The sequence below is a fragment of the Cygnus olor genome, chromosome Z (assembly GCF_009769625.2).
Source record: "Cygnus olor isolate bCygOlo1 chromosome Z, bCygOlo1.pri.v2, whole genome shotgun sequence".
In the NCBI taxonomy this organism is placed as follows: domain Eukaryota; kingdom Metazoa; phylum Chordata; class Aves; order Anseriformes; family Anatidae; genus Cygnus; species Cygnus olor.
In genome coordinates this window covers 46,918,738-46,938,111 of record NC_049198.1, presented here as the reverse complement: position 1 = coordinate 46,938,111, position 19,374 = coordinate 46,918,738, and the positions used below count along the sequence as shown (strand labels likewise).

At 41.2% G+C, this 19,374-nt stretch overlaps 1 protein-coding gene across 2 annotated transcripts in view; it reads left to right on the top strand.

Annotated features, from left to right (window-relative positions):
- The first annotated feature begins 6,397 nt into the window (after positions 1–6,397).
- The window catches only part of SPTLC1 (serine palmitoyltransferase long chain base subunit 1), a 34,097-nt gene continuing 21,120 nt past the window's right edge, over positions 6,398–19,374 (top strand). The window contains exons 1-5 of one of the 2 annotated variants that reach the window (XM_040541652.1): positions 6,398–6,532; positions 7,780–7,887; positions 16,137–16,231; positions 17,099–17,192; positions 17,607–17,679. In XM_040541652.1, coding sequence (XP_040397586.1) covers positions 6,467–6,532; positions 7,780–7,887; positions 16,137–16,231; positions 17,099–17,192; positions 17,607–17,679 — 436 coding nt within the window. In that variant the 5' untranslated portion in view covers positions 6,398–6,466. The remainder of the gene's footprint in view (positions 6,533–7,779; positions 7,888–16,136; positions 16,232–17,098; positions 17,193–17,606; positions 17,680–19,374) is intronic. The other variant, XM_040541653.1, reaches the window with a different exon arrangement.

Sequence of the window (19,374 nt, the reverse complement as noted above, 5' to 3'; positions counted from 1 at the left end):
AAACTCAAGTTAGATACAGACCTATGATCCCATGACTGTGTAATTGCCTCCTTATCTGCCTATTCTCTGCAGGCAAATGAAATCCACAGTACTTGCTGACACATTTTTATTAAAATGGATTGAACTATCTTACTTCAAAATATCCTAATATCTGACTAGAAAAAACAAATTCTCACCTCCATCTAGTACTCAAAGCATACGTATGTTCTTAAAACCTCAGACTGGTAGATTTATGCTCACATACTTTTTAATGAGTCCTTTTTTGGAACCATCTAGTTGCAACTATGCAAAGTGAAGGCTGCATAAATCACATTTCTGTGCTTCTGAGCATTGCAATGTCCAGGTTTCTGGGCATCAGAATTATCTGTACATCACAGTTTCACTACTTGTTGCAGTAAAAGTGCTCATTACAGACTCCATTTTTATGGATGACAGCCATTGGATAACTGTACTGTAAAAGCAGAGGCATTTGCACAAACCAGTGTGACCTCTGTGTAACCACACAGAGGTTAAAGGCTATTCACGCTGCATTAGAAGACAGCCTTTTATGTAGTTGGCATGAGAAATATGCAGTTCCAGGAAGAGAACAGAACACAAAATCCTCCTTTAAAACTTACATGACAAAAAGTATGGAAAACACTACTGACAAGAAAGTTTCTTAGACATTTTAGTCTGGAGTCCAAATCTTCAGGTAAATAAGCTGAACTGACACACGGTTAACTTCCCTTTGCTTCTCTTCCAGTTTCATTCTCAAGACATTAGGCCTACAGGATGATAGTTGCAGGACGTGTAGAACATGAGGCTTCAGAGCCAAACCTCTTGGGTTTCTCTTGTCTCCCTGATCAATGGCTTGAACTTATGCTAATTGTATTTTTATTTCCCACCTTCTTGCAGATCAGGAGCTCTACGTTGCATATGATGCATGCTAGGCCTGCTACCTGCAAGAAGTGTTAGATTAGTCCATTAGGCCAAATTTTAAAATAGCATATGAAATGTACTTCTCCATCTACCAAAAGTTTTTCAGTCTGATGCAGACATGTAACTTTATGACGTATAACACTTGGAAGAGACACATTTGAATCTAGTCAGTTTTAGCACTTTGCATGTGAAGAGATGATAGTATGTCACAATGTACTGAATTATTTATTTTGACTGACTTATATTCTTCACAAAGTGATTCAGAGTTCATGGGGTCAGCCTGTTTTAACTCCATTAGAGGACCACAGAGTCACAGAATGGCTGATGCTGGAAGAGACCTCTGGAGGCCATCTTGTCAACCCCCCCTGCTCAAGCAGGGACACACACAGCAGGTTGCCCAGGACCATGTCCAGGTGGCTTTTGAAGATTCTCAAGGAGGGAGAATCCATCACCTCTCTGGGCAACTCATGCCAGTACTCTGTCAACCCTCTCAGTAAGGAAGTGCTCCCTGATGTTCAGATGTAACTTCCTATATTCCAGTTTGTGTCCATTGCATCTTGTCCTGTCACTGGGCACCACTGAAAAGAGCCTGGCTCCGTCCCCTTTGCACCTTCCCTTCAGGTATTAATAGGCACTGATAAGGTCTGCCTGAGCCTTCTCTTCTCCAGGCTGAACAGTCCCAGCTCTTGCAACTTCTCCTTTCAGGAGATGTGACCCAGTACCTTGGTCATCCTGGTGGCCCTCCACTGGACTCTTTCCAGTATGTCACAGAATCACAGAATGGTTGAGGTTGGAAGGGACCTCTGAAGATCATGTAGTCCAACACCCCTGCCAAGCAGGATCAATCACCTAGAACACATTGCACAAGATGGCATCCAGGTGGGTTTTGAGTATCTCCAGAGAAGGAGACTCCGCAAAGTCTCTGGGCAACCTGTTCCAGTGCTCTGTCACCCTCACAGTAAAGAAGTGCCCCCTCATATTCAGACTGAACATCCTGTGCTTCAGTTTGTGCCCGTTGCCTCTCATCCTGTCGCTGGGCACAACTGGAAAGAGTCTGGTTCCATCCTCTTGACACTCTCCCTTCAGATATTTGTATGTATGGATGAGATCTCCCCTCAGTCTTCTCTTTTCCAAGCTAAACAGGCCCATCTCTCTCACCTTGTCCTTGTATGACAGGTGCTCCAGTCCTTTAATCATCTCAGTACCCCTCCTCTGAACTTGCTCCAGTAGTTTCATGTCCCTCTTGTACTGGGGAGCCTAGAACTGGCCCCAGTACTCCAGTTGTGGCATCACCAATGCTGCGTAGAGGGGAAGGATCACCTCTCTTGACCTGTTGGTGATACTTTGTCCAGTGCAGCCAATACCATTAACCTTCCTAGCCACAAGGGCACATTGTTGATTCCTGTTCAACTTGACATCATCCAGGGCCCTTATGTCCTTTTCTGCAGACCAGCCTTCCGGCTGGGTGGCCTCCAGCATGTTCTGGTGCCTGGAGCTATTACTCCCTAGTTGCAGGACTCCACACCTCTCCTTCTTGAACTTAATGAGATTCTTGTCGGCCTACCTCTCCAGCCTGTCAAGGTCCCTCTGGATGGTGGCGCAGCCCTCTGGTGAGTCAGCCACTCTCCCCCAGTTTTGCGTCATCTGTGAATTTACTGAGGGTGCACTCTACACTATCATCCAGATCTTCAATGAAGATGATAAACAGGACTGGACCCAGTATTGACCCCTGGGGTCATTAGAAAGACTTTGGGTACAAGTTTGCCCATCATGTCTGCCATGTTTCTCATCCAAACATACTGCGAGAAACAGCAAACAGACAATTCACTGTGAGAAAAAGGTGGGACAAAAAGAAGCAAAGAGCACAAATTCCAAGTTGTCCTATTTAACATAGTACTTGTGTTTCTAAAACAAGTAAATGGAATGTTGCTTGGACTAATCTTTTGTAGTAAAAGATGGACATCAGCTGCATTTTGAGGTGGAGTAGAGGAACAGGTGAGACATCCATCTCTTCCCCTCTGCCATATAGGCGATCAGTCCAGGAGGAAGTTCTGGCTTGCAAATCCCCAACCTGAATATATCTGAAGCCTTGAATCAGAGAGGTGTGGGATTTAACCACACAAGATAGAAAATCTGGCTTAGCAACAGCAACACTGCAACACTGCATACGGGTAGCTGGCTCTCTGTAAGGCAAATATTCCCATTTAAACTGTGTCTATGCTGTTAGTGATCCTAGCAGCTTGGCTAAGATGCTCTTACAAGTTCCTCATATAAGTTTTCTTCAGTCATCACAGGGTTGCGCCTATCTGCTGTCAATTCCTTTTTAAGGCACTTAACTCTGCCATTTATGGGAAACAAGTGTTAAGCCTGGTGCTGCCAAGCCCACCTGGGCACTGAAAAGAAGCATAAGCAGGAGGCATAGTGCTGTGCCTACATCCACCTTCGTGAGAAGTTAGTTTTTTGCTCCAAAGGTCTACATTTGGCTGAAAATGCTTTAAAAAGAAGACTGTGGTCACTCTGGATAATTTCAATAGTTATTAGCTCCTAGCAGCTGAGGTCACATTTGGTCCTCGTTGTATGGCATTTCCACTTTCTGTCACTTTTGTCACTGCAGTTGTTCAGGCTGCCGTGATAGCTTAGGACAGCTAGAATGCACCAGGAGGTGCCCTTACTCCCACACAAAGTTGTATGTCAAAGCTTGTGGTCTCCAGATGTTTCCCAGGCAGATCTAAAACAGCTTTCTGCTGGTGAAGTTAATCCAGAGCTAATTCGCTGTAGAACTAGGATTACGCACATTTCCAACATCCGCTGGCGCATGGCTTGAGATAATACAAAATTTATCTTGAGCTCCGCTTGCCTTGTGAACAATTATTTCTTTGCATATCAGGTAAATTATGGAACTTGATATTCAAGTTCTTCTTGGCACTTGCACAGAACTCTCTTGCAACATCTTTCTCCTTCCCACTAGGAGTTGGGACATATTTTTGGGGTTTAAGACTAAGCTCCCAACTGACTTGGGATATTTTCTGTTTGCTGCCAACATCATCTTGGTTGAGATCAGGTTTCAAGACAACAACAAAAGACTAACTAGTGCTATCCTGCTATTCTCCTTGCCAATACAGGATTGCTTTCCCAGTGCTGTAAGAAAAGTCTCTGTGACTATTTTTTGAGGGTAGCCACAGAGTCAGGAAGTTACAACTAGGCACACTAAGAACACAATAATATAAGCTAATGTTTTGTCACACAGAATGTGTAAGAATGGTTGCAAAGCCTCCCTTATGCCCCTAATCTCCTGTCATCATCCTCTGCGTGCGTGTGTTTGGAGGAGGCAGGGAGGAAGTGAAAGGTACTCAGGACTGACTCCTACCACCCCCTCCATGTGCACACCTCCAAGACAGCAGCAATACAAGTAGGTGCCAGCAAGCACTGCCATCCCCTACACAGTTATGTGACGCTTCCTACTGCCATTATCCCCCGTTCCTTGTTGATAATGTGCAAGGTGAATAGGAGCCAGGAGCGAGACCCAAGAGTGTAGAAAGACAGCAGACAGCATTCCCTCACTTCCACTTCCAGCCCCTACTCTCTGTCTCAGATTTGACAGAATAAGAATGGATGAGCCAAAGGAAGAATGAATGGGGCAAAGAAGGCAAAAGATAACTTGCACTGTCCACCTCAGTGATATTTATGAAAAATACAATTCTTGATAGCCATGTTAAGTCCCATTTTTCTGCCTCTGGAGTGACCTGAAAAGAACTGACAGTAACCAGAACGCAAGTGCTGACCTGGGGAACTTGAGCTAGGAGTTCAGAGCAGGGCATTGGAAATGAGTGGAGAGGAAGGTCTAGAAGAAGAGCAGTTTCGGAATACTGTGCAACTGGAGGATATGGGGGAAGACAAAACTTGACTCTTCAGGAGCAGGAATTTCCAACAGGCACTATCAATAGGTTTTGTTGGGACTATAAATTCAGAGACAGACTCAAGTCTTTTTCCCTCTTCCCTTCCTTCCAGGCCATAAACTGCCACTGTAAAGGACTTCTTCCTTCACCTCCCCCTCTTTTTTGCTCTCAGAAGTATAGCAGCCTTAAGCAATTAGTAGCAGTTGCTTTGTGTTGGAACAATGAAAATACTGAACAATAGGAGTAGGCTCATTATTACAAGAGGCCCAGCCTTAAGATAATCCAGACCAGGAACTCAGAATTCACTGCCAGAAGAATTACTGGTTGGTATGTTATTAACTTCACTGTATTTCAAGCTGGAAACAACTCTCCCAGTGTCTCACAAAATGATTTTTTTTTTAGTCTCCCAATCACACACATATCTGTCAAACATTTTGAAAGTCAGAACCTGATGTTGAAAGCAGGGTGGTAACTTAATCTGCAGCCCACCAAGACGATTAATGCAGCCTACTCTTTGGGGGGCAGCTTGGGACTGGGATGCATACCAGACACTTTCTTTCAGGCTGGTAATAGCAGCCGTCTCCCAAGAGCCCAAGACTCCTCTCCAGCATGTTGCAATGGCCACAGAAGCACTTAACAGTGAACAGAATAATCTTCATGCAGCTAAAATAATAAAGGGACATTTATTGTCTCTGTATTGACTCTGGAGGTAGCCTCAAACCACATTTTTCTCTAGACTGTGTAAACCCTGGAGTTTCAGAAGTATATCATTAAGTTCAGAAACTGGGGGAGAAGAAAAACTATTAATTGGCAATCACAATGAAGTCTGATGATTTTAACAATCCTGTCCTAAAAACCTCTTAAATTAGTGCTTGCTTGTCGTTAGCCCACACCACCCAGGTTTCACTGTCTTCTGTTTAATCAACAGCCACCCTAGCTTTTCCTTTTGTAACCACGGTGAAACCTACTGAGTGAAGCCCCAAGAAAGGCAGTTGCACAGTGCCCTCCCAGACAATCATCAGAAGCCACAAGATGCCCCAGAAGCTTCAGAGCAGCAGCTCCCAAACACTGCCTTTAACAGCAACACCCTTTGTTGCCTTTTCATCGAGGGCTAACTCCCTTCTGAAGCAAACCTCTCTGCAGCTCCCACTCCTCTCCCCTGCCTTTTAGACACTCAAATTCTGCACGCAGGGACTCATCCACCTCCACTCGCCTGGCTGCTCTCCACCAAACTCATCGCAGTTACTGCTTTTCTTCAGGCTGCCCATCCACACCCAGCAACGCCCGCCTTTCACAGCTGCTCGCTTCAGCACGGCTCTTACGAGCTGCGATCGCCCCTAATTATTTGAATTCACCCATAAGGTTACTTCCCCTGCAGCCCGGTTTTAGCTGCTGCCGTCCACCTCAACTACAAACTTCCACGACCCAGCCACACGCGCCAAACCACGGGCGCCGAGCGCTGAGCACGGCAGCTAACGGCGGCTAAACCGCCACGCGGCCGGCCGTTAACCGCCCCTCACGCCCTAACCCCGCCCCCTCGCGCGTTAACCACGCCCCCGCCTCCCCCGGCCCCGCCCCCGCGCCGCGTCCCCGCCCCTCACGCCGCGGCGTAGGGCGGACGGGGCGGAAGCGGTCCGGCGGCGGCGGCGGCCATGTCGGCGGCGGTGGGCGTGGGGCAGCAGTGGGTGCTGGTGGAGATGGTGCAGGCCTTCTACGAGGTGCGGGGCGCGGGGGGACGGGGCGTGGAGGGGGCCGGGGACAGCCCCCAGCCCCTGGTGGGCTGGGAGGGACGCGGCGGGGTCCGCCTCGGCCGGTCCGCGTCCGTCTCAGTTAAAAATATATGTAATATATAATATATATGTGTGTGTGTGTGTGTGTGTGTGTGTGTGTGTGTGGTGGTGGTGTGTGGTATACATGTGTGTGCTGGTATATATGTGTGTGTGCTTATCTGCTGAAGCTAGCCTAGTGCCCCGAATTTAGGTTAATCGTAGCCCCTGAAAAACATAGTTTGTGTGGACCTTTACTTTTTCTGTACCATGTACTCTTCAGCTATCAAGATTACAGATGTATTCTTAAAGTTCATGAACTGAAAAGTACTCTACAAGTGGTCGTTTAATTTTTTTTCACTTGGACGTGACATAGAACTCCGTCTTTGTGTTCAGTTGCCTTTCGTTTATGGGCGTTTGGTGCATTGTTTCACTTCATGTGCATGTCAGAGCCCACCAGAAATTGTTGGTGGGTGGGAGCTTCTCCACTAGATGAAGATGGTGTGCAGTAATGTGTGTGCACTTGGACTCTTATAAAAACAGTAGGTGTCCACGGTGTAGACTGTGGCCTTGCTGAAATGGAGTAATCAAACCTGTCATTTAAACTAGATGCCAAGTAGTGATGCCATAACTCCACAAGGACCTTAAACTGGCTCTGCTGGTAGAGACAACTGACGTTCCTCCCTCCCAGCATCCAAAGAAGCTAACTCAAAAATGAGTGCTGTGGACCCGATTAGGTCTCTTTTTGTAAATAGTAGTAGCTGCTGTTGCTGGTAGGCTTTGAGTTATAAGAACCTAGGGTGAAGTCGGCATATATAGATGTAACAGAGCTCTTGGAAACTGTCTGTTGTGAAAATCTTCTGCCCTCACAAACACTACTGCAACCCTTAGGGGTTATCTGCAGTGCCTTTACTCTTAGTATTCAGTTGATGTGCATGTGTGGAACTGAAACTGCTTATCAGTTTAGACTGTGCCATTAAAGAGTAGAATAAGTCCATTCGTACTGGAGTTAACAGCTACATTTAGTAGTTGTGAAGCAGTACACTTTCATATAAACGTAAGTTTTGGTGAAAGTACGTTATCAGCTGATGATCAGCTTTGATTTTCTAAGAGCGTAACTGGTGGAGTCTAAATTGGCAAAATGTCAAACTGATTCAAATAGAACTCTGTTTAGACTTATTTTTGTGCTTTATTTTCAGGCTCCTGCTTACCATCTTATTTTGGAAGGAATTCTAATTCTGTGGATAATCAGACTTATTTTCTCCAAGACGTACAAACTTCAAGAGCGATCTGATCTAACACCTAAGGTATGGCAGAAAAATATTTTTCTTTAGAGAAACAGTTGATGGCTATTGATGCATTTGGCTGTGAACCACTCTGCTGCGAAATCACGAATAATCCAAGCTTTTCTTAGGGTTTCAAAGGATAAGCTTACTTTTGAGCAATAAATTGCTTAAAAACTTCAGTTCTTGCTTTTAAAGTAAGCATCATGTTTGATAGTCTAAGAAATACTAAAAATCAAACAAAACAGATTGATGCGACCATGGGAAGACCGATGAGCTAGGAAAAACTGGCATTATCTCTACTCTAGGGATGGCTTTGTTTTAAAAATGGACGCTATATTAAAACACTATAAGAGTACAAAGATTAGTAAAATAGTCTGTACATGTGGCATTTGTGAGTCATAACTCTTAGAGTTGACAGTGTTAAGTGAGTTCCAGAGAACTTTGTAGTTTAGTGGCGATTTATTCCTTTACAATGTATTTTTCTCAAACAAAACCATAATTCTTTGTATAGGCAGGAATTTCTTCCTGACTTGGAGGTGGAGTCGATCAGGAATGAGAGGAATTTGTTTTGGAGATATCCGTGGACTAGTTTGTCCAAGGCATGGTCTGCAGTTGGGCTTGCTGGTTATATTCAAAGGATGATGGGATGAGCTCTCCGAATGTAAAAACACTGAGGTGGATAAGGACTCATTCATTTTTCTCAGTTAAAGATGCATTATGGCAATGTATCGCAGTGTTAAAACCAGCTTGTGTGTGTGAGGGGTTGATCTTAATGGTCTTAAGTTCTGTATAACCAGCAAGCTTAGACTGGTATTCTTCGTGAGTAGTACAGATGATGGAAATTCCCTAGTGGTGGAGAATAAGGTTTATGAAACTGATTCTTGGGTATTTTTCCTCCTCACTGCTGTCTGTATTATGTGCTTGCAGGGTTTTTGATCTTATTCTTCCTAAGGATATACATTACATGTGAGCTTTGAAGTGTAGTGTCCTTCAGGATCAAGTGAACGGGATGCAAGGACTGTAGACATGAGCAAAATTGCAGGAAGTGTCTGCTTTATGGGGAGTACTTATTAAGCTTAGAGTATTCTAAGGAACACTTCAGGATGTATTTATAAATAATATTGGAAGTGAGAAATGAATTGAGCAGGAATCAAGAAAGGCCCGATCAGTTCTGTGCATGGGAGGATTTGAACTGATTCTCATTGTTTGCTTTATTTGTTAAGACTAAAGAGAAGGAGTGAATATGAAGGGGAGTGCAGCATGGTCGAGTATTGAGTGCTCAGATCATGTAGGAAGACATGCTGCAACTTCAAAGTAGTTTCTGATTGTCCATTCAGAAGCTGTTCATTCAGTAGAGTTTTTCTGCATTAGGTGGTTTTGATCTTTGGTATTTTAGAGAGTAACTTTTTTTTTTTTTTTTTTTAGACAATTCATTTTCCCTTCAGTTGATGGTGGGTAGAGGCTCTTTGCCCCTCTTGCACTATCGGTGACATGAAAAAGCTGAAACACATCTTCTCCTTAACAGTGTAGGAATTAACACATGGGTACCTGCGTGTGCATGTTGAATGTTATCAACCAGTCACAGGCCGTCATCTTCATTCACTGACAGGCCATTTTGCTGAAGCTGAGGTGTTAAGAAAGTGCTCAGATAAATCTGGAACAGTGCTATGTGGTGAGGAAAAATTATACTATATCTTTTTAAATGGGAGCAGTGAGCAACTGGGAGATGGCACATTGCAGTTTGTCTGCTGTAGCTTAATGGGAGCAGGGATTGAGGAGGGGGTCAAACAGGGCAAACACTTTGAAATGGCTCATACTTAGTAACAATCCTGCTTCTGAAGGACAAAAGGAGTGATGGTCACTGGCAAGACAATGGGTTTTCTGAAGAACAGAGGCATGCTAATAAGCTCTTGTTGTGGTGCTTCTCATAAGATTCATACAAACTTTCCTGATCTTGAGAGGTAGAAAGGAATGTAAATGCTAGGGAAACAAACAAAACACTAAAATCATCAAAAATTGCATTGTACTGATGCTGGATTCGTTACCTCAAGGTTGCAAAGCACAGTAGAAGAAAACTTGCAGTCTTCAGAGCTGCATTACAGCAAAGGGTTAGACTTGATGTTAGAGATTAACACTTCTAGCTTTTTGTCACCTGTATCTGGTATTTCCTGGGCAACCTGCACTGGGTGTGTCTGCTTAAGCGAGAAATTGGACCAGGTGACCTCCAGAGGTCCCTTCCAGTCTTAGCCCTTCTGTGATTTTCATGACAAAAAGAATAGTGTAGGGGAATGCTTTTTGGTCTGATGGTATGTTCAGGTTGTATAATGTAGCTGTGAAAATAGCTCTTATTTTATGCAGGGGAATAGCTGGGAGAAGGAAGAAAAAAAAACCTTAATCTTCACTAAAAATCCTCATATAGTTGACATTGCTTTGTTTCATACAGTGTGGGATGAGCAGGTTTCTGTGTGTGTTGCACTACATGTAGTAACGTGCCAGCAGGGCAAGTGCTGATTTGCCCTCTGGTTTGATTCATGCAACAGTGTCCAGCCTCTGCCACACCAGGTAGAATGGCTTGGCTGTTTGGGTGCAGGCACGGGAGATAACCTGAGCTCCACTGCGTGAGCTGAACTACCTTTATGTCAGCCAGTTATGTAATGATCCTTGGTGCTTCGCTGTGGCTTACTGCTGGGGATGCTGCCAGAGGAGGGCTGGCTCCACATGATAAATATTACCAAATAATACCACTATTGCGCAGCCATCTAGCATGATCTGTCAGGACCAGTCTGTCCTGGGGAACCAGAAGTAGATGATATATTTTGCAATGTAGTGAACTTAGGAGTCATGCTTCTAAAACAGTGAAGAAATCCATCCAAAGGTGTCTTCAGGGTTTTAGGCAGGTGTGTAGCAATAGTACTCCGAAACCTAGTAAAGGAATCACCTTTCAGACTGACTGACTGCCAACCTTTCATAACAGTGCTTGCAGGTATAACTATTGGTTCTATACAACAATAATGAAATTCCCGAATCATCAACTAAAAAGGTGGAGAAATTCTCTGACTGTAACTTCTAGATAATTTGAGATCTCAAGAGGTACAAATAAATCTACGGCCAGAGAGGGTGGTGGACATACAGATTCTGTTGGACTTTTCATCCAAAATAAAATGTATAGAAAAGCAGCAAAGTGCCATTGAGGGACTGCAGTGGGCTGAAGGAGATTGCATTCCATCATTTAGCTACCAGCTTGCTTTCTAGCCAACAGCCGTTTGTACAAAAGGAAGAAGCCCCCCACATGTGGCTGTCTTTTGCTCTACAGTAAATGATACCGAGCTTCTCAATCTAAGTTCTACTAAAGTTCTACTAAGAGCCACATCTTCTACTTGTGTATGTGAAGAATAGTCTTTTTCTTTAGTTAAAGAACTTTCATTACAGCAGTAGCATGAGAACAGTTTTATTAGAGCAATATTAGGCAGGAGACTGGAAAGCTTCTTTCAGAGAAGAATGTTGGATGCATGGCCGGGAAATACTGTGAAAGCTGTCTCTTGCACGTAGAGTTCAGGAATTGATCAGATGGTGTTGAACAGAGAAGAGCAGATGCAGCAGCTTCTTGTAAAGGTTTCCAGTTCTTTTTAGCCAAGATTCCCTCTGTAGGTAAAGGCATTTACCAATTTATGGTGTGATTCTGTAAATACCAACAAATTCAAGACTTACTTGAGGGCTGGTATGACTGCAAATAAAAAAATTATTAATTTTTGCTTATTGACACAGATACATGAATTATGCTGTTTCAAAACATCTTCATGAAGACAGCTCTCTACTAGCACAAGTAATTCCTATCTTTTTTTTTTTTTTGAAAATGAAAAAAATAACTTGTTTAAATATAATATGGGTTGGATGTGTTTACACCAAAGTATTTCTCTTACCCAAGGTATCTGGTGTTTAAAAGTTAAAACCCACCAACACCATCACCAAGTCAACCCAAAACATTGTATATATTTATATGTGTGTATATTTATCTAATATTTTAAATGTTTATATAAATATTATACAATTGTTTAATTATTGTATTTAGTATAAAATATAAACATGTTTATATTTCCCCATGAAATATTCATAAAAAATTTATTTTAGCATTTAAATTTTAACATAAAATGTATAGTTATGTAAATTAAAAATACCTACAAAGGGGAAAGAGGAAGAGCTGAGAGAAGAGTTCACTAATGTTACAGCCCGAGAGAGGAGAAATTGGTAGCTTTCTTTTTTTTCATCAAATGAGTGTTTTCAAGTACAGTGATCTGAAGAGAAATAAGTGAATTAAGTGTATATTGAGGATGTTACAGTGTGAATTAAACTTTGGTTTCTCCATATGCTTGAAAATAAATGTTTGTATTGGTCTGAAATTTAGTGTGAATTTAGAAGGTACAAGATAGAAGTTCTGAATGTGGGGTCACTGTATGAAAGCCTCATTCTGCTGCCTTTTTGGTCAGAAGGCAATGGTCATGTTTCGTGAAAAGTCAGCAGGGAAGGCCAGTGTACTGAGATAGGTGGTAAATGGAAGAAGGACGAGGTATGGACTGGCCTATTTGCAGCATGGATCCCTTTTTTACATTGAAACTGGTACTCGTTTTGGATACAGACATCTCCAATCCCGCACCATAATAATGGAACTTTTACCACAGAAACTCTTGGTAAACTTATACCTGTGCTAAACATATGTGAAAACAGAAGACATGAGATAGGAAGATGCAGATGTTTGTTCCTATGTCTATCATAAAACAAAATGACATAATGCAATGGGTGAGGAGAAGGAATGGGAGCTGGAATCAGTGAAGTGCTGTTGTGGAGAATGAGGATTAGTCTTCGCTTGTGTATGTATATCCGAGGGCTCTAAGGGAACTCGCAGATGAGGTTGCTAAGCCGCTGTCTGTCATAGTTGAGAAGTTGTGGCAGTGTGGTAAAGCTACCACTGACTGGGAGAGGAGGAACATAACCCCCATTTTTAACAAGGGAAAAAAGGAAGATCCAGGGAACTACAGGCCAGTCAGTCTCACCTCTGTTCCTGGCAAGATCATGGAGCAGATCCTCCTGGAAACTAGGCTAAGGCACATGGAGAATAAGGAGGTGATTGGTGACAGCCAACATGGCTTCACTAAGGGCAGGTGGTGCCTGACAAATCTGGTGGCCTTCTATTATGGGGTTACAGCATTGGTGGATAGGGGAAGAGCAACTGACATCATCTACCTGGACTTGTGCAAAGCATTTGATACTGTCCGCCGTGATATCCCTGTCTCAAATTGGAGAGATGTGGATTTGATGGATGGACCACTCGGTGGGTAAGGAATTATCTGGGTGGTCGCACCCAAAGAGTTGTGGCCAACAGCTCAATGTCCAGGTGGAGATCAGTGATGAGTGGTGTTCCTCAGGGGTTAGTATTGGAACCGGCGCTGTTTAACGTCTTTGTTGGTGACATGGGCAGTGGGATGGAGTGCACCCTCAGCACGTTTGCTGATGACACCAAGCTGCGTGGTGTGGTCAACATGCTGGAGGGAAGGGATGCCATCCAGAGGGACCTGGACAGGCTTGAGAGGTGGGGCTGTGCAAACCTCATGAGGTTCAACAAGGCCAAGTGCAAGGTCCTGCTTCTGGGTTGGGGCAATCCCAAGCACAAGTGCAGGCTGGGTGATGAGAGGATTGAAAGCAGTTCTGAGTAGGAATTGAGGATGTTGGTGGATGAAAAACTGAACATGAGGGAGCAGTGTAAGAATATAGAACGTCATAAGAATCATAAGAAGGTCATGGGCCTATTAGAATGAGTCCAGAGGAGGGCCATGAAGATAATCAAAGGGCTGGAGCACCTCTCTCATGACAACAGGCTGAAGGATTTGGGGTTGTTCAGCCTGAAGCAGGAAAGGTTGTGGGCAGACCTTGTAGCCGTCTTCCAGTACTTCAAGGGGGCCTACAAGAGAACTGGGGAAGGACTCTTTGTCAGGGGGTGTGGTGACAGAATGAGCAGTAACAGTTTTAACGTCATATAGTTAACGTTGCTTTGTTTCCTACAGTGTGTTTTTGCAGTAGCATCGGCCAGTCTAGGTTGGGACTAGTTTGTTGTGGCCTTCATCTTAGCTTTATATCCATTTTGCTTTTGCTAAACTAGTTTTCATGCTGGATCATTTTCTGAAGGATGCTATTGTCCACTTTCAAGACCGCCTCTGCTAACAAAAGGAACAAGAAAGTATTTACGTCTGGGAGAGGAATGTACTGTACCAGCTATGGGCTTACAGTGCTGTGGGTCAGCACATTTAGTGTTAAATTACATTTTGGATTTTTTAATAGCAATATGATATAGAGATGCGTGTTACTATGTTTTGATCCAAGATCAGAATGTTAATCTCTGTTTTGGATCAGCGGAGCGGAGCGCACACAGTTAGGATTGTTGTTTCACTGGGAGGCTAACCGTAATTAAGGTACTACTTTTCCACCATTTTGGTAGTATGATACATGTTAATCTTTATAGGGTATATCATCTGGTAATCTTCTACCATAGGATTCTGAAGGTATTTGCGGAATCTTGTTGAGTGTGAGGTTTACAATGAGCTACTAAATAGTTGTCAATAGTATTGATGGACAGCTTGATTTATTAATCGTCTGTCTCTGGTGCTTTGTTGTTTGGGTTTTTTTAGTTGAAGCATTAAAATCTACTGTTTGACATGTGTGTGAATGGCACTAGTACAAGGCAGATGAGTAAGCTCAGGATTAATGCTTAGCTCTTTCCTTAATATATGAAGCAGCATTTCAGTAGATGTACAGGAACTGTGTGCAGGGCTCTGGTGATCTCTCCTGCAGTCATTAAAGAAACTGAGCACTTTTTCTGATATAAGTGTACCCACATCAAAATACTGAATATATTTAATTGTGTTACATGTGTTAATGGCATTTTACGTCCTTTAAAGCATATGCCTCATGGAAAAAATTCCAGTAAGAAATCTAACATGAAAAGGTAAAATAAAAAGGTATTTAAAGGACATCTGTAAAATATTAGAAATACGGATTACTATGCTCATATAAAAAGGTATCTATTCTGAAATACAGGGCCATTGAAATTTCCATTTGTGCTTTGCAGTAAACCTTTGTAGATCTCTTGGGTTATTCCTTTATATTCTAGAAATAACTATAAACAAAATTATTCATTAGTAATGTCTAGAAGCAAAGTTATTCGTTCGTTTAGTAAAAAGAAAGTGATGAAAATACAGGAGAGTAAACATATACTGTTTCATATAGTTTCCTTTTGATTTTCACTATCTTAATTTTTTCTTTGAAGACTTGGAAATGTGTATTTGATAAAAAATTAAAATAGAAAATAATACTATTGAGTTGTTTTTTAAGAATCAATTACAGCTCTCATATTTTAGGTATTAACATAAGTAGCCTTAAATATTGTACTGCATTTTGAAATAATAGAAATGTAGCACAGTTGTAGTCAAAGTTAATTTGTTAACAGGTATGGTACCTGCTGTTTTACTAGTAAATAATCCTCATGAAAAGTTCTGCTTTGTTGGTACAAAGAACAGTTTTGGTGTTATGCCTTAATAGTTGCTGATTTGACCAACTATTCTAATGCAGTTGTCATGCTGGTCCAGAGCATGTCCTTCAGAAAGTCATTTAACTGAGGTTTTCTGTATTGCTTAAAGCACTTTGAAAATGAGCGTGCTTTGGGTATTCTTCCGTGGTTAGGTGGGGGATATGCGGTTTAGTAGTTGTTGCTGCCATTTCTTGAGCATTTGGCAGTTTGTATTCTCTATTGTGTCCTGCTTATGTTTGTATTATTTTGCTTAGCATCTTAATGCCACAGTTGCTTAAACAGCTCAGTTGAAGACTTGAGAATGTGAAGTGAGGCAGTTTATATTCAATTATTATATAATTTGTGTTCAGTTACCCACTAGAGGAAGATTTGCAGAAATAGTAGATTGAGAGAAATAGTATTGATTAAAATATGGCAAGGGCATCAAGTTAGTATCTATTCCTTTTATTATGATATCATGAGATTTTTTTATGTACAGACACAATTGGGGTATCTTTCTTTACGTGTCCTTCTCCTTGAGGAATTCAGAGACCCGTAGTTGAACACACTGAGATAATACCAATCCCAACCGTCTCAGGAAGCTGATATGCAGGACATGTCATTTCTCATATAAGTATTATCAACTGTTTATTAGAGTACAATGACTTTTCTAATGGAAATCCTTTTTAAGTAATACTTTTTTTCTGTCCTTCAGGAAAAGGAAGAGTTGATTGAAGAATGGCAGCCAGAGCCACTTGTTCCTCCTGTACCGAAAGATCACCCAGCGCTCAACTACAACATTGTTTCAGGGTAAGTCTAATCAAAATAAATTTTTCTTTATTTCAGCTCAAATACTTGATGTCCGTATTGTTAAGCATATATCTAACAAAGAATTTCCATATTCCTAGAAGCTTATATAAATAATTTAATTTTTAGATGACAGAACAGGATTTACTAGTGAAGACAAGGTCTTACTTTTGCAATCTTATCAGGATTATTTTATATAAAAAAAAATCTTTCTCATTTTGAGTGTTTTAATCTAAGGTTTTCTTTTTGTTTTATTTTTGTTTTTAATATTGAGGGGATACTTCTATCTTAGTCTTCATTCTGGGTCTGTATTTTTTTGTAGTATTGTATTTTTCCTGAATATTAATGTTTACCAACTTCTGATTAGGCAGTGCAGAGGGAGGTAAGCAATTACAGAACACTTAAGAAGAAACTGATTTTGTGGCTAGGTACTTGGCACTTCATTGGTATAAGTTGTTTTGAGAGCGCTGTCACATGGGACAGTGTCAAATGCTTTGCACAAGTCCAGGTAGATGATGTCAGTTGCTCTTTCCCTATCCACCAATGCTGCAATCCCATGGTGGAAGGCCACCAGATTTGTCAGGCACGATCTGCCCTTAGTGAAGCCATGTTGGCTGTCACCAATCACCTCCTTATATCCTGTGTGCCTTAGCCTAGTTTCCAGGAGGATACTGAATTTGTTGAGACTGGTATTATTAATGTGCCTTGACACTAAACTGTTACTCATCAATTGGTAAAGAAATGGAAGGAGGGAATCTTGAAAATGCAGATTTTCTTTTTTTATTGGAAAAAACAAAACTCATCTCTGTTTGACTGTGTGAAAATGCTAAATGTTCATTCATAAGAATATGTCTCTAATTTATTTTTCAGTCCTCCCACCCATAAAATCACTGTTAATGGCAAAGAATGTATAAACTTTGCATCGTTCAATTTTCTCGGACTTTTGGATAACGAGAAGGTTAAGGTGAGTTCTTTCAGTTACTATATATTGTGTGGCTGTTCCTCTTTTAGTTTGTGTGTTACCTTGAAATTAAGAATTACTTCAGAAAGCGGAAGCTTTGTCAAGGAAATACGCTGCTAAAGCAGCAAGGAAAGATAAATAGCACAAAATTATAAGATTTATTAAGTTTGTCTTTTTACTAAAATTTTACCTGTGTGCTTACTTATGGCTAGCTACTTATCAAGTTAGAGTATAATGTCCTCAATCAGTAGAATACAATGAATGTCACTTTTAACACTTGTGTAATACAGAAGTCAGTACATTATTAAACTTTCTGTAAAGCTGGTCATGTTGCACGATGAATTGTCAGTGTGAATTGTATAGAATTAGTGAGCTATTGTAGGAACATATGTTTCACATAATTCTTTTGTGTTAAAGAGCGCAGCCCAAGCATCTCTGAAGAAATATGGAGTTGGTACTTGTGGACCTAGAGGATTCTATGGTACTTTTGGTCAGTAATTTTTTCTTAATCTACCTTTAATGGTTTTCAGACTGATGTGGTAAGTTCACCAAAGCAGTCCTGTGTTTAAGAAGCAAATTATTACTGTGAAGAACAGTTACCCTTTCCCACAGTTTTTACTGTAACTGGTAAGGATTAGTAGCATTTATTGTTGGTAGTTTTGTTTCTTATTCATTTTATAAATTTTCTTTTCTTTCTTACTTTCTAATGCTGGTGTTGGAGGAGAGTTACAAAGTTAAATATTTTCTGTTTTAGCTTTGGTCACCACAGTAGGCAGTGAAAATAAATAAATTAGAAATTTATCTAGCATGGTGAATTTCAGTGTAGTTTACAAATATGTTTTTGAGTAGACCGCAAGAGGGCAGTCTGATTTCTGTTTTCTCTTCCCATTTTTCATTAGTTAAGTGTATCTAGTGCTGTAGTAAGAATGAAGTTTTCCTTTACTCGTGACTTTAATGTTGTAATTGAGAGTTTTTATGATGTGAGAGGGTGTTACTGAGTGTTTTCTTAATTCTTGGTAAGAAGAAGCAAGTTGTTAAATATCAGCCTCTGGAAGTAGTTCTTTACAGGCATTCGTATTATGAAATACTGTGTGGAAACCAAAGAGTAATAAATGAATAACTGTGCAGTTGCAGGCTGAAAACATCAGCTTATGTCTTGTGAACTTTTTTGTCTCTTCCCAGAGGTGATGGAATTGACAGTGTGTTTGTACTGAAATGACTTTGTAGAGTTGGCTTCCTTTAGCCTTGACTTGAATTCATGACTGACTTGCACTTTTTCATTAATCAAGCTAGACCCTTAATTGATCATGTAGTTGCTGTACCTATTTTGATTTGTTATATGTTTATATATCAGAACAAAGTTGAGTCTTTGACAGCAATCTTACAGACTGTTCAGCATTCTAGAGCCGCAATTCATTTCTAAAGAAGGTGATAGTAGCCTCTTAATTACCAGTGAGCTTTTAGGAAGCTGGATTCCCTTAGTAACCAGAGCTAAGCATTGATCTGTCGGAATTCATATAAGGTTTAAAAAACACTGAAAAGCTCAAGGAAACTTGTGGGCTTATGTTCCTTCACTTTTTAGTTCAGGTTAATAGCAAGAGTTGTGAAATTTTTAATTTAGTGCTTCTTTGTAGTAAGTTTTCAGAACAGACTAGTTAAAAGTTGATTTTCTTGGTTAATTGAGAGATTCTTTGGCTTTTTTTCCTGCCCTCTTTACAGGTGTAATCCTAAGATCCAAGCTGTACACCATTAGTGTTTATCTGAATTACTTGTCATTAGCTTCTGGATTTTTTTGGTAAATGCCCCATTTCACAAAACAGGGCATGTAATCCATGGTATTGCTGCATGACATCTCTAGTGAAGAAATGATGTTACATACATTACCTCTTCTGCGAAAGAAAAGGTCAGAATTGGCTTTGAAATTGAGACAAGGCTGCTATTCTTCTTGGATCCCCAAATGGCTTCCCATTTCTTCTTGAGTTTAAACATTCTGAGTATTGTAGGCTTTTGAATTTCTGATTGGAAACATTTTTTACTTGAGTACTGTTCTATGCCTCAGGATATTCTGTGTGCTGTGAGGTTGGTAAATGAGTTATGTTGTGTCCAGAACGACATAGCTTACTCTTATTGCTACATTGATTATTAATTGTTCTCACTCAGAATTATCTCCTCCTAGGGGTTGGTA